General features: G+C 41.2%; 1 protein-coding gene and 1 pseudogene across 2 annotated transcripts in view; both read left to right on the top strand.

Annotated features, from left to right (window-relative positions):
* LOC133581384 (Golgi reassembly-stacking protein 1-like) overlaps positions 1–15,098 on the top strand; it is a 33,321-nt gene that overhangs the window by 11,393 nt on the left and 6,830 nt on the right. For both annotated transcript variants that reach the window (XM_061935384.2, XM_061935376.2), the window contains exons 5-8: positions 1,243–1,373; positions 3,782–3,935; positions 4,045–4,153; positions 13,155–13,298. In XM_061935384.2, the coding sequence (XP_061791368.1) occupies positions 1,243–1,373; positions 3,782–3,935; positions 4,045–4,153; positions 13,155–13,298 (538 nt within the window). The remainder of the gene's footprint in view (positions 1–1,242; positions 1,374–3,781; positions 3,936–4,044; positions 4,154–13,154; positions 13,299–15,098) is intronic.
* LOC133581400 (nanos homolog 3-like) lies at positions 13,309–14,410 on the top strand (annotated as a pseudogene).

Genomic DNA, 15,098 nt, shown 5'->3' with positions numbered 1-15,098 from the left:
GTTATATTGCACAATTTACAAACGTTGCTTGAAGTGATAAATGAAGAATCCATACGAGTAAAAACGCTATGGACGGCTAGAAGACGGAACGGCACTTGTACTTTCGGTCGAAAGCTCAGTCTAAATAGAAGGGCGGCGCAACATTGCAGCACCGGCAGTGAGCGAACTCGTCGAAAAGATGGCGCCACAGCACAAACAATACACCTACCGTACGTGTCTTTTTCTTTTTCTTTTCTTTTTTTTAAACTATTTGTATTGTGGCCGTCAACGGAGAAACATCGATAAATTAGCTGCACCGTTTTACATCACATGGACAAAGATAAGACCTTCTGGAGGAAAGTTCTTTGGTCAGATGAAACAATAATTGAGCTGTTTGGCCACAATACCCAGCAATACATTATGGAGGAGAAAAGGTGAGGCCCTTTCATCCTAGGATCACCATCCTACTGTCAAGCATGGTGGTGGCAGTATTATGCTCTGGGCCTGTTTTGCTGCCAATGAAAAATCGATAAATTAGCTGCACCGTTTTATAAGCGTAGGAAAAAAGTAGTTCGAAATTTACGGTAACATTTTTTGCTAGTTTATTTGTACTTATGTTTATCTAACCATCATTTATCCAATGTAAGACAATTAGGAACATTCTTACTTGCAAAGAGGCAGTATTTACATGACAGAGATGTTGGAGTGTGATGATAATCGCTCATCAGTTCTCATTTGCCAACAAAAATCAATAGATTGCTCTCAACAGTTCACAAATGCCCTTAAAATGCAATGTGATGGAACTTACAGTGCAGGCGAAAAGTATCCACAGCGCTTTTGTTATGCTACGACCTTATTCCAAATGATTTAAAAAAAAAAAAAATCCTCAAAATTCTGCACACAATACCCTCGAGTCTTTTTGAATACGATGCCACAAGCTTGGCACACCTACGTGTGGAATAAAACAAGTAAAACATCAATATAGTAATTGCTTTTAAAAAATTTCCTACAAGGAACACTTAAATAAACATTAATAATAAATTCATAAAATCACAATTTGAATCAGTGTTATTGAAAAAATAAGCCTCATTACATTGCAACTTTTGCCGCAACTTTCTTAAAAAGCCGCCACAAATTCAGGCATTTTGGGCCACGACAATCACCGAAAAAAGCTGGCGAAATCCCGGAGGGACTGACTAATCTTAACCAAGTGTGCACAGCAGGACTATGAAGATGTGTTGACTCAAACTTGCCAATTTCCAGTCAGAAGACTTCTTCTCGCTGATTGAAGCTCATGAAGGGAAGCAACTGAAACTGTCGGTGTACAACACACAAATGGACGCCTGCAGGGAGGTGGTGGTCACCCCAAATGGAGCTTGGGGAGGCGAGGGCAGGTATGGAGTTGTCGCAGATATACTCCCAACATCTTGTGGAAAGTCTAACCTGAATCTATCTGTGTATCCAAATATGTGTTCATATGGGCCCAAAATGATTTATTGTTTCATCTTTTAGCTGGAATTTATCATTGTATTTAATTCAAGTTAATTACATCGTGATGAACAAAATAGGAAAGTTCTATGTCATGCAAAAAATTTACCAGGATTCTTTAGAACAGGGGTGTCAGATATTATTTTATTGAGAGCCGCATTGCAATTATGACTGCCTTCAGAGCAGAAAATATGTAAGCATATATTAGCTGTATTTGCATAGGCAATTGTGTTTGATTATATTTCTTAACAGATTGATGGATAACTTGCTTTTAAAATCTTAAGTCAAAGTGACGAGCAGATATTTATTTATTTTTGATAACCAAGACCATGCGTGGAATATAATTTTGCTTAATCAGAGTTTAAAAGAGATTAAATTACATGCAGTGTGTCAAAATGAAAGAAATACATGTAGTCAGAAAGTGCTATGTTGACACAGGCCTTAAATCATGTGGAGGGTCACCTTATATCAGGGGTGCTCACACTTTTTCTGCAGGCGAGCTACTTTTCAATTGATCAAGTCGTGGGGATCTACCTCATTCATATATATAATTTATATTTACTTATTTATGAAATATATGTTTTTGTTAACAAGTTAAAGGTGTTTAATAATAATACAGGCATGTTTAACACATATAGTTAATATTGTTAATAAATTAAAGGTGTTTAATGAAAATACAAGTATGTTTAATACATATAGTTAATATTGTTAACAAGTTAAAGGTGTTTAATGATAATACAAGCATGTTTAACACATATAGTTAATATTGTTAACAAGTTAAAGATGTTTAATGATAATGCAAGCATGTTTAACACATATACCGTAGTTAATATTGTTAATAAATTAAAGGTGTTTAATGATAATACAAGAATGTTTAACACATATAGTTAATATTGTTAACAAGTTAAAGGTGTTTAAAGATAATACAAGCATGTTTAACACATATAGTTAATATTGTTAATAAGTTAAAAGTGTTTAAAGATAATACAAGCATGTTTAACACATCTAGATTCCTTTCTTTCATGAAGACAAGAATATAAGTTGGTGTATTACCTGATTCTGATGACTTGCATTGATTGTAATCAGACAGTGGTGCTGATAACGTCCGCATTTTCGAATGGAGGAGAAAAAAAGTCCTCCTTTCTGTCCAATACCACAAGAAAGTGGTTGGTTTTTGACATCTTATTTACCGGTATCTAGCTTCCATACTCTTTTGTATACACTTTACAAGAAATACATTGTCGGCAAACTCCGTAGCTTGCTAGCTTGTGCACGCCAGCTTTCTGAGACTCTTATTTTGTTAGCGCAGGCAGGATGAAGCAGAGCTTTTATTGTGCAACTGTGCAGTCGGTCTTTGGAGTTTTGACGACAGGTACGGCGCCAGAGTCTGTTGAAATAAAGTGTTTCTCGCCTTCCAGTCGGTAATTTTAATGAGCTGGCAGCACCCAGCGTCATCTCAGAAGACCCTCGGTGCCGGGAATGTCAATCAAGTGACGAAAGTGACGTCATAGTGAAGATTTATGATCGCTCATTTTTAGGACTATTTTTTTAATGCCTGGCTGGTGATCGACTGACACACCCTCCACGATCGACCGGTAGCTCGCGATCGACGTAATGAGCACCCCTGCCTTATATCATGTGGCGGGTCAGAATTGGATCATGTGTTGGGCCATATCTGGCAACCTGGGTCTTGACGCCTATGCTTTAGATCAGTGGTTCTCAAATGGGGGTACGCGTACCCCTGGGGGTACTTGAAGGTATGCCAAGGGGTACGTGAGATTTTTTTAAAATATTCTAAAAATAGCAACAATTCAAAAATCCTTTATAAATATAAATAAAAACCTATCTTTTTTTCCAAATAGTTCAAGAAAGACCACTACAAATGAGCAATATTTTGCACTGTTATACAATATAATAAATCAGAAACTGATGACATAGTGCTGTATTTTACTTCTTTATCTCTTTTTTTCAACCAAAAATGCTTTGCTCTGATTAGGGGGTACTTGAATTAAAAAAAAATTCACAGGGGGTACATCACTGAAAAAAGGTTGAGAACCACTGCTTTAGATTACCAGTAATGTAAAGATCATTTCTCAAAATTCTCAAATAACATAAAAAAACAACAACTAATAAATTGTTAGATATCTAACACAATTAGTATTTTTTCATTAAAAAAAAAAAAGTCTTCACTGTTGGCGTTTATCAAGCTTTATTTCATTATGTTTACTTTTTCTATATTGTTTTTGTACGGTAATGTGAATTAAGGAACACCCTCTAACTAGTCTCATTGGCTCTGACCATTGTTTACATCTAGTTTAGGTTGTGGCATTGGGTATGGCTACCTGCACAGAATCCCTGCACCTCCTGATCTGTCCATACAAACGCCCACCGGCCCTCCACCTCCTGCTCCTCCTCTTGTTCCCGAGGAAGGAGCGCCTGCAGAGCTGCCTAACCATGGCTTCACAGAGGTACTCCACCAACACCATAACAGAAGAGAAACCATCTTCCTGTCCTTCAATACCATCAAATGATAACATGATTCCTTGATTTTACGTTAAATACTCACCTGATTTTTAGGCACCATTGATGGCGCCTTCGAACCAAAGTGAGGATGTGTTGGACTTGGAGCAGGTGACCCTCCAGGATGCTCCTCTACCTCCACCCATCCACCGCGTCACAGACCCTGGTGAGTTGACTCAAGACTCCTGTCAACGTCCGATTCTGTAAAGCAGAGTGCGACACCGAGGGCCGTTTTCCCAATTTACCCCTAGTCCTTTGGTTTTTGCTCTCAATGTCCTCCTCTGTGCACAGAATTATTCCGAGTGTGTAAATAAAAACAAAATAAACAACAATAAAAAATATTTGAGAACGTAGAAATATCAAGTTAATCACTTTAGTATCGATCATATATTGATACTACCCTTAATATCGGCAACACCAACTTATGGATGGATCCACCCTCCTCTTACGTGTGGTGTAGTGACTGACAATGTTCTTAAACTATCCTCCCTCTAACTCAGTGTTTTTCAACCACTGCGCTGCGGCACACTGAGATACAGTCCGGAGATGATCTAATTTCACCTATTTGGGGTACAAATATTTTTTGCAAACAAGTAATTATAGTCTACAAATTATGTGTTGTTGTTGAGTGTCGGTGCTGTCTAGAGCCCGGCAGAGTAACCGTGTAATACCAGTGTTTCCCACACATTCATTTATTTGTGGCGGCCCGCCACGAAAGAATTACGTCCGCCACAAATGGATTTTTCGGCTTTTGACTCGCTCGACCGCTCATAAAAGCAATGGGACTGTCTGTGAATGTTGCTTGTAGTTACACCTCCGGTGCAGTAGGTGGCGGTAGCTTACTATGCATTGTAACTCTGCCAATAGCACTTAATTCACCTGGTGGGCCAGAAGGAGAAGAATAAGAAGAAGAAGAAGGAGAAGAGGGACGGACAGGATCAAAATATTCGCCGGCTACTTTTCACAATGATGGCGCTTCCTACGTTTCTACCTCAAATGTCCAAATTTGGACATGGACAGAATTTCTAGGCGCAGTCAGGGCGTTGAGGGTATCTGGTTTGGTGGCTGCAGGATTAGGTCTCTGCTATTTGCAGATGATGTGGTCCTGATGGCTTCCTCCGGCCAAGATCTTCAGCTCTCACTGGATCGGTTCGCAGCCGAGTGTGAAGCGACTGGGATGGGAATCAGCACCTCCAAGTCCGAGTCCATGGTTCTCGCCCGAAAAAGGGTGGAGTGCCATCTCCGGGTTGGGGAGGAGATCTTGCCCCAAGTGGAGGAGTTCAAGTACCTCGGAGTCTTGTTCACGAGTGGGGGAAGAGTGGATCGTGAGATCGACAGGCGGATCGGTGCGGCGTCTTCAGTAATGCGGACACTGTATCGATCCGTTGTAGTGAAGAAGGAGCTGAGCCGGAAGGCAAAGCTCTCGATTTACTGGTCGATCTACGTTCCCATCCTCACCTATGGTCATGAGCTTTGGGTCATGACCGAAAGGACAAGATCACGGGTACAAGCGGCCGAAATGAGTTTCCTCCGCCGAGTGGCGGGGCTCTCCCTTAGAGATAGGGTGAGAAGCTCTGTCATTCGGGGGGAGCTCAAAGTAAAGCCGCTGCTCCTCCACATCGAGAGGAGCCAGATGAGGTGGTTCGGGCATCTGGTCAGGATGCCACCCGAACGCCTCCCTAGGAAGGTGTTTCGGGCACGTCCGACCGGTAGGAGGCCACGGGGAAGACCCAGGACACGCTGGGAAGACTATCTCTCCCGGCTGGCCTGGGAATGCCTCGGGATCCCCCGGGAGGAGCTGGACGAAGTGGCTGGGGAGAGGGAAGTCTGGGCTTCCCTGCTTAAGCTGCTGCCCCCGCGACCCGACCTCGGATAAGCGGAAGAAGATGGATGGATGGATGTCCAAAAGCTGCTGAAAGCCTTGATCCAGGATGCCATGGGGAAAAAAACTTAAATGGTGCCTTTTGGCGATAGTTAGCAGCTTGGTGGCTCATAGCCGGCTAGCTAACGCTTGCTAGCATGGTAGCATTGCTTCATTTTTACAGGTGTTATAGGTAGATAGTAGTGATGGGTCCGGCAACACCGATGCATCGGCGCATGCGTCGAGCTCAGAGAGCGAAACCCTGTGTCGGTGCGCGTACGGCTTTTAGAAAGTCACGTGACCGATCATGAGCTGTTTTGGTCACGTGACCGATATGCGAACTGTGTCGCACTGACGCCTCCTCTGTGCCCTGTGGCGGCTCTTTTCTACAGCCGGAGAAATAATAACTAAGAAGAGAAAGCGTCTAAAATTGAATACGTTGGAAAAACTGTTTTTTTTAAATAAAAATGTGTAAAAAAAATCCTCATTCACAACACGTTCTCTTAGATTTCCATGTTATGATACATGTTCACATTATTTATTGACTGTATCTAAAAAAGACAAAAAATATATTTTTATTTAAATGAAGTTATGAAATAATCCTAAATGAAATACAATGACTTGGTTTATATTATTGTATATACTAGGTCAGTGGTTCTCAACCTTTTTTCAGCAATGTACCCCCTGTGAATTTTTTTTAAATTCAAGTACCCCCTAATCAGAGCAAAGCATTTTTGGTTGAAAAAAAAAAGATGAAGTAAAATACAGCACTATGTCATCAGTTTCTGATTTATTAAATTGTATAACAATGCAAAATATTGCTCATTTGTAGTGGTCTTTCTTGAACTATTTGGAAAAAAAGATATAATAATAGCTAAAAACTTGTTGAAAAATAAACAAGTGATTCAATTATAAATAAAGATTTCTACACCTAGAAGTAATCATCAACTTAAAGTGCCCTCTTTGGGGATTGTATTAGAGCTCCATCTGGATTCATGAACTTAATTCTAAACATTTCTTCACAAAAAAAAAAATCTTTAACATCAATATTCATGGAACATGTCCACAAAAAATCTAGCTGTCAACACTGACTATTGCATTGTTGCATTTCTTTTCACAGTTCTTTTTGACATACATTTTAGTGACAAACCTGAGCTTGTGCTTCACGGAGTTTATGAACTTACATTCATATTTTGTTGAAGTATTATTCAATAAATATATTTATAAAGGAATTGTTGCTATTTTTAGAATATTTAAAAAAAATCTCGCGTACCCCTTGGCATACCTTCAAGTACCCCCATTTGAGAACCACTGTACTAGGTCATAAAATCAGTGTCGGTTGAGTCGGTCCATAGGTTGCCTGTAGGGATTTTTAATGTCCAGCAGATGTCAGTATTTAGTGACACAGTATCGACACAGTATCAATACAGTTTTGCAATGTGTCGAAACGCTTCATGAGGCCTCATCAACCCATCACTAGTAGATAGGTTATAGCTGCATCGCTCGCGGCTCGTCATATATTTAACGTTAATCCGCGATTTCACCGAGCGTTTTACTGACGGTGAGCAGCCTGACGCTGCTTCATTAACACCGCCGATGTTTGACTCGGGGGCCGGGCAGACGCACGTAGTAACAATCACGTGTTTTCATACCGACGAGCTAACGTGTCCAGGTTATAACCCTGTTGTCAATAAACACACATGGACTGAAGCTAAATTGTCCACTGCAGCATGTGAATGCAATGAAAAGAATACAATCTGAGCCAACCAGCTGTTAAAATGTTGTCCAGGTTAATGTTTTGGCCATTAAAGGCCCTTCATTTCAAGATTTCAACTGTGATCGGGCTTTAAACAGGTGGCTGACCTGTTCAGATGAGTGTAACTGCTACTGGTCAAATAATGTGAAATAGCATTTAATTTTACATGTATGCAATGCCATTTAAATGTATTTATAGATAATAATAATAATAATAATAATAATAAATACTGTGTAGTGTTGTAAATAGTCAACGGGAAGAATTTTAGTAAGATATAAGCCATGAGCACTACACAGCCAGAAAAAAACCTAGGCAGGACAAGTAAAAATATTGGGGCAAGTAGATTTGAGAAGTCAGGCAAGTAGAAAAAAACCTTAACGTTGAACCCTGCATGTGTTGAGCTGCTGCCGCTTAAGGTTAGACGGCACTGTACATAGAGCGGTTCTGCTCGTTAGTAATAAATTCTAATGTTGGATGTTCACTCCTTCACACAGATGAGTATAGAAAAATATTTTCAACAGCCGAAAAAGGCTCGACTTGGGTGCGACCAGTTCAGCAGCAGCAGGAGGAGGAGGAGGAGGAGGAGGAGGAGGAGGAGGAGGTTGACTGACTGTGGCAGGACACCTCTGCCTCTGTTTCACTTCATGTTGCTGGTAAATAATATGGTTGTAGTAGTAGGCTAAAGTTAAATTATTTAGTATTCACTAATTAAAGGGGCAGAGCTTTAAGAGACATTTTAGCTTTTATATCTTATAAGATATATTTTTTGTAAGAACCACAATTAATAAATATATTTCAGTGAATCACTAATTGTTGAAATCTGTATATAAATATGTACATAAAATGTTGTAATTATATTCCAACTCCGCGTTCTTCTTGGTCATCGCCGCTGCAGCTGCCGCTGCCGCCACCACCCCCCGCCCCCCGACCACACCACCACAAATAGATGCCTGTCCTGTGGGAAACACTGAATACTCTTCCATATCAGTAGGTGGCAGCCGGTAGCTAATTGCTTTGTAGATGTCGGAACATGGTATGTCGTGATCCCAATGTGCAGACGACAGTGGGAGGCAGTATGCAGATGAAAAGGTGTCTTAATGCTAAAACCAAAAATAAACAAAAGTTGAGTGCCCCTAAGAAAAGGCATTGAAGCTTAAGGAACAAAACTAGAAACTGAACTGGCTACAAAGTAAACAAAAACAGAGTGCTGGACAACAGCAAAGACTTACTGTGTGTGGAGCAGAGACGGCGCCCACAATGTACATCCGAACATGACGTGACAATCAACAAATCACAAAGAAAAAGAAAAACAACTGAAATATTTTTGATTGCTAAAACAAAGTAGATGTGGGAAATATCACTGAAAAAAAGACATGAAACTGCTACAGGAAAATACCAAAAAAAGAGAAAAAGCCACCAAAATAGGAGCGCAAGACAAGAACTAAAACACTACACACAGGAAAACAGCAAAAAAGTCCAAATAAGTCAGGGCGTGATGTGACAGGCGGTGACAGTACACCTACTTTGAGACAAGAGCTATAGTGGTGCATGCTTGGTTATGCTTTAAAGTCATATCCAACAATTGCGACGACGACTTTTTACTGTCAACTGAGTTTCGTTTTTTAATGTCTGCTGGTGGTGTGCCTCCGCATTTTTTCAACGCAAAAAATGTGCCTCGGCTCAAAAAAGGTTGAAAAACACTGCTCTAACTCTTATTCATTTACTTTTTCATTTCCCGTTAATAACGGTTTACTTTCTGCTGTGACAACATTCCATCCACACGACTTAATTAAACACTTATTTCTCAGCGTTGTCTCGCGGCTAGCTTAGCTATCAGCATGCCTGCCCCTGGCTCGTTCTCGGCGTGCAACATATTTCGCCTCATCCTCCAGTGATAACGCTACTTGATAATGATATTTGAAATACTAGGAATCGTATTTTATTAAGTGATCATTATTAGCCTCCACTCTGTGTATGGAGACGCATAATTAGCTGATAGCCACTTGTCAGCCGGGGAACTAAAAAAAATAGCATTTGTAGTCGGCATTAAAAGGTATTTATTGGCATTGGAGGTCATTTTTCACAAAAGTCGGCCAATACTGATCGGGGGCCATTCGATCGCCAAATCCAATAAATTAATTTGACATATTACTAGGGATGATACTCGAAACCGATTTTCCCGGTTGTTCGATAAGAAAAGAACCGAGTCCTCGGACTCAAATCCCTTTTTGAGAACCGGTACCCGTTATCAAGACCACTATAGTAAAGAAAAAGAGTTGGTTCTTTATTCGAATCCCGTCCCGGCCCCGTGGGACATCACAAGAAATGACGTCACGTAGCTCAGTCATTAGGCGCACATAGCGAAAGCAGGAAAAACAATGGACCGGAAAAAGCGCTCCAAGGTGTAATAAAGTTCAAAACAAAAGGTATAATCCAATGAATAAGTTTACTGAGAGATTTGAGCAGGGTACAAACACATGACAAACACTTTTACGACCAACCGGAAACATAGCAACCAGGCTAGCAACGCACCTCCTTTACGGCAGCTGTCGCAACGTTCTTAAAGCAACCGCAGCACATACATATATATACAACATATATGACATCTCCCTTTTTTAACTTTTGTTTTTCTTTCCTTGTAAGCAAAACAAAATCACACTGTATATGTGTTGTCTGTCTAATTATAAATAATGCAGACGAGGCGTGTTGGCTGAGTTCTTGACGTTTACTTTCACAGCGTACTCAACCTCATTCTTAGCTGCCGGGTGACGACATGCAGCAACACTTTTCGGGGCTACCTCGCATGCTCGTCACACCTGTTGCATGCTGGGTAGTGTAGTTGTTATATTCCCTAGTTCATAACATCACATCTTTCCCCCTATAAAGAAATAATGTTAACTCAATAAAGTGTATTTCTTTTTTTAGCTTTAACTTTTCATTTTTTAGCATTGTAACCACATTTGCAAACAACTTTTCTCTTCATAGAATTTTCTTTCAATAAAGAAATAAAGTGCAAAAATGTCAAAGCATCATAACAAACAGTTATGTCAAATAGCAGCAGAAGTGCACTTTTTGGAGAGCTGTATTGTTTTCAGTTTTGTGCCCAAGGGACTGATTTTATTTAACACTATATTATTATTTATACACCTATAGCGGGGGTCGGCAACCCGCGGCTCTAGAGCCGCATGCGGCTCTTAAAGGCCGCCCTAGTGGCTCTCTGGAGCTTTTTCAAAAATGTATGAAAAATGGGAAAAGATGAGGGGAAAAAAATATATTTTTTGTGTTAATATGGTTTCTGTAGGAGGAAAAACATGACACAAACCTCCCTAATTGTTATAAATCACACTGTTTATATTAAACATGCTTCACTGATTCGAGTATTTGGCAAGCGCCGTTTTGTCCTACTAATTTTGGCGGTCCTTGAATTCACCGTAATTTGTTTACATGTACAACTTTCTCCGACTTTCCAGGACGTGTTTTGTGCCACTTCTTTTTCTGTCTCATTTTGTCCACCAAACTTTTAAGGTTGTGCATGAAAGGTGAGTTTTGTTGATGTTATTGACTTGTGTGGAGTGCTAATCAGACATATTTAGTCACTGCATGACTGCAAGCTAATCGATGCTAACATGCTATTAAGGCTAGCTATATGTACATATTGCATCATTATGCCTCATTTGTAGCTATATTTGAGGTCATTTAGTTTCCTTTAAGTCCTCTTAATTAAATTTATATCTCATGACACACTATCTGTATGTAATATGGCTTTTCATTTTTTGAGGCTCCAGACAGATTTGTTTTTGTATTTTTGGTCCAATATGGCTCTTTCAACATTTTGAGGTGCCGACCCCTGACCTATAGTGATCACAGAGACAGGTTGTTTTTGTGTTACTGTATATATTTGTTTTTCTGAAAAATCCCACTTAAAGGCCTACTGAAACCCACTACTACCGACCACGCAGTCTGATAGTTTATATATCAATGATGAAATCTTAACATTGCAACACATGCCAATACGGCCGGGTTAGCTTACTAAAGTGCAATTTTAAATTTCGCGCAAAATATCCTGCTGAAAACGTCTCGGTATGATGACGTCACGGATTGTAGAGGACATTTTGGGACAGCATGGTGGCCAGCTATTAAGTCGTCTGTTTTCATCGCAAAATTCCACAGTATTCTGGACATCTGTGTTGGTGAATCTTTTGCAATTTGTTCAATGAACAATGGAGACAGCAAAGAAGAAAGCTGTAGGTGGGAAGCGGTGTATTGCGGCAGGTGTTGTGCCGGTTAACGCACCCCCGCCGTAGAATGCACCTCCTGACTGTTGTGCCAGATAACACAGCCGGTGTTTCATTGTTTACATTCCCGGAAGATGACAGTCAAGCTTAACCATTGGCCTGTGGAGAACTGGGACAACAGAGACTCTTACCAGGAGGACTTTGAGTTGGATGCGCAGACGCGGTACCGTGAGTACGCATGCAGCTGCGGCTTCCAAACATTTGTTCGCTTGCCCGTACGTGCGTGCCGCTATGTGCATGTCACGTATGTAACTTTGGGGACTTTGGGGAAATATATGTGCTGTATGAACTTTGGGGAGGTGAACGGTACTTTGGGCTGTGGGATTGAGTGTGTTGTGCAGGTGTTTGAGTTGTATTGGCGGGTTATATGGACGGGAGGGGGAAGGTATTTGTTATGCGGGATTAATTTGTGGCATATTAAATATAAGCCTGGTTGTGTTGTGGCTAATAGAGTATATATATGTCTTGTGTTTATTTACTGTTTTAGTCATTCCCAACTGAATATCAGGTCCCACCCGCCTCTCACAGCATCTTCCCTATCTGAATCGCTTCACTCTCACTTTCCTCATCCACGAATCTTTCATCCTCGCTCAAATTAATGGGGAAATCGTCGCTTTCTCTGTCCGAATCGCTCTCGCTGCTGGTGGCCATGATTGTAAACAATGTGCAGATGTGAGGAGCTCCACAACCTGTGACGTCACGCTACTCGTCTGCTACTTCCGTTACAGGCAAGGCTTTTTTTATCAGCGACCAAAAGTTGCGAAATTTATCGTCGATGTTCTCTACTAAATCCTTTCAGCAAAAATATGGCAATATCGCAAAATGATCAAGTATGACACATAAAATGGACCTGCTATCCCCGTTTAAATAAGAAAATCGCATTTCAGTAGGCCTTTAATATACTTTGGGTAACAACAGTCAATATTTATTTATTTTATTTTATTTTTTTAGGGGGGTAACAGTCAATATTTATTTATTTAGTAGATACTTTTTTTTTCTTATATAATAAAAGTGAGCTTTTGTTAAACCAAATATTGTGTGGGTTTTTTTCCATATACAACAACCTATCTGGACTCGATAAGAGAATCGATAAGGAATCGTTTCGATAAGAGGATTCCATAATAGGCTCGAACTCGATAATTTCTTATCAAACATCATCCCTACATATTACACTCATTTGCTGCGTCACCAATACCACAAAGCTCAGATGTTTTGTTCCTTAAGTCTTAACAGCACATGTCTACTGTCTTTCCAGGCTTGTTGGAGTCTGAGGTCGCCATGATGAGCCCCGATCCTGCTGATCTGCTGGACAGGTTGGACGTGTCCGTGTCGTCCATCGACATGAACGACACCTCCCTCGCCATAAAGGACGAACGAGACAACGAGATCTCTGGCGTTGGTAAGTTAGCTCGCAGAACACTTAGATGTCGTACGATCGGCGATTTTGGCAGCGGCACCATGGACCGTAGGATACACTTCCAGCCCTGGGAAGACTACTTGGGATTATCGGATGTAGTTCGAGAGATAATAGCTCACAACAACACTGCAGGACCGGAAGATGCGTCTCCTTCACGGACAAATGCTTGGAGTGCGTTTTGTAGAAACATGTGGGCTCAAAGTCCTCCGACGTCGTGCACCTGGAGACTAGAACTTAGTCCGCACGATGACCTTCCAGACGCAGGGCGCTTCAGTGGTCGCAGGAGGCACCTGAACGGACCACGACGCATGATGTGCACCTTCTGCAAGCGCAACGGGGAGTCCGAGGCGGTCTACAGGTCTCACTGCCTGAAAACGCGCTCCGGAGTCGTGGCCTGTCCTTACTTGCGCAGGTACGTGTGTCCTCTCTGTGGAGCTTCCGGCGACAAAGCGCACACTTAAACGCTTCTGTCCGGAAGTTGGCCCCAACTACAAGTCCGTGTACGTCCAGAACGAACTCTGAGCTTCTTGTTTGCTTCCATCACAAAACCCTTTCTTTGTTGGAATACTTCTTTTATTGCTTTTATATCATGAGAGAATAAGTATTTTTATTTGTTGAAACTAAAACCCTACTGTGAAATTGTTATTTGACTTTCATTCTTGTGTGCAAGTAATGTTATTTGTAGTATTGTACAAACCCCGTTTCCATATGAGTTGGGAAATTGTGTTGGATGTAAATATAAACGGAATACAATGATTTGCAAATCCTTTTCAACCCATATTCAGTTGAATAAAGTTAAAGTTAAAGTTAAAGTACCAATGATTGTCACACACACACTAGGTGTGGCGAGATTATTCTCTGCATTTGACCCATCACCCTTGATCACCCCCTGGGAGGTGAGGGGAGCAGTGGGCAGCAGCGGTGGCCGCGCCCGGGAATCATTTTGGTGATTTAACCCCCAATTCCAACCCTTGATGCTGAGTGCCAAGCAGGGAGGTAATGGGTCCCATTTTTATAGTCTTTGGTATGACTCGGCCGGGGTTTGAACTCACAACCTACCGATCTCAGGGCGGACACTCTAACCACTAGGCTACAAAGACAACATATTTGATGTTCAAACTCATAAACTTTATTTTTTTTTTGCAAATAATAATTAGAATTTCATGGCTGCAACACGTGCCAAAGTAGTTGGGAAAGGGCATGTTCACCACTGTGTTACATGGCCTTTCCTTTTAACAACACTCAGTAAACGTTTGGGAACTGAGGAGACACATTTTTTAAGCTTCTCAGGTGGAATTCTTTCCCATTCTTGCTCGATGTACAGCTTAAGTTGTTCAACAGTCCGGGGGTCTCCGTTGTGGTATTTTAGGCTTCATAATGCGCCACACATTTTCAATGGGAGACAGGTCTGGACTACAGGCAGGCCAGTCTAGTACCCGCACTCCTTTACTATGAAGCCACGTTGATGTAACACATGGCTTGGCATTGTCTTGCTGAAATAAGCAGGGGCGTCCTTGGTAACTTTGCTTGGATGGCAACATATGTTGCTCCAAAACCTGTATGTACCTTTCAGCATTAATGGCACCTTCACAGATGTGTAAGTTACCCATGTTTTGGGCACTAATACACCCCCATACCATCACAGATGCTGGCTTTTCAACTTTGCGCCAATAACAATCCGGATGGTTCTTTTCCTCTTTGGTCCGGAGGACACGACGTCCACAGTTTCCAAAAACAATTTGAAATGTGGACTCGTCAGACCACAGAACACTTTTCCACTTT

The sequence above is a fragment of the Nerophis lumbriciformis genome, linkage group LG03 (genome assembly GCF_033978685.3).
Source record: "Nerophis lumbriciformis linkage group LG03, RoL_Nlum_v2.1, whole genome shotgun sequence".
Taxonomy (NCBI): Eukaryota; Metazoa; Chordata; class Actinopteri; order Syngnathiformes; family Syngnathidae; genus Nerophis; species Nerophis lumbriciformis.
This window is presented reverse-complemented; position numbering and strand designations above follow the sequence as displayed.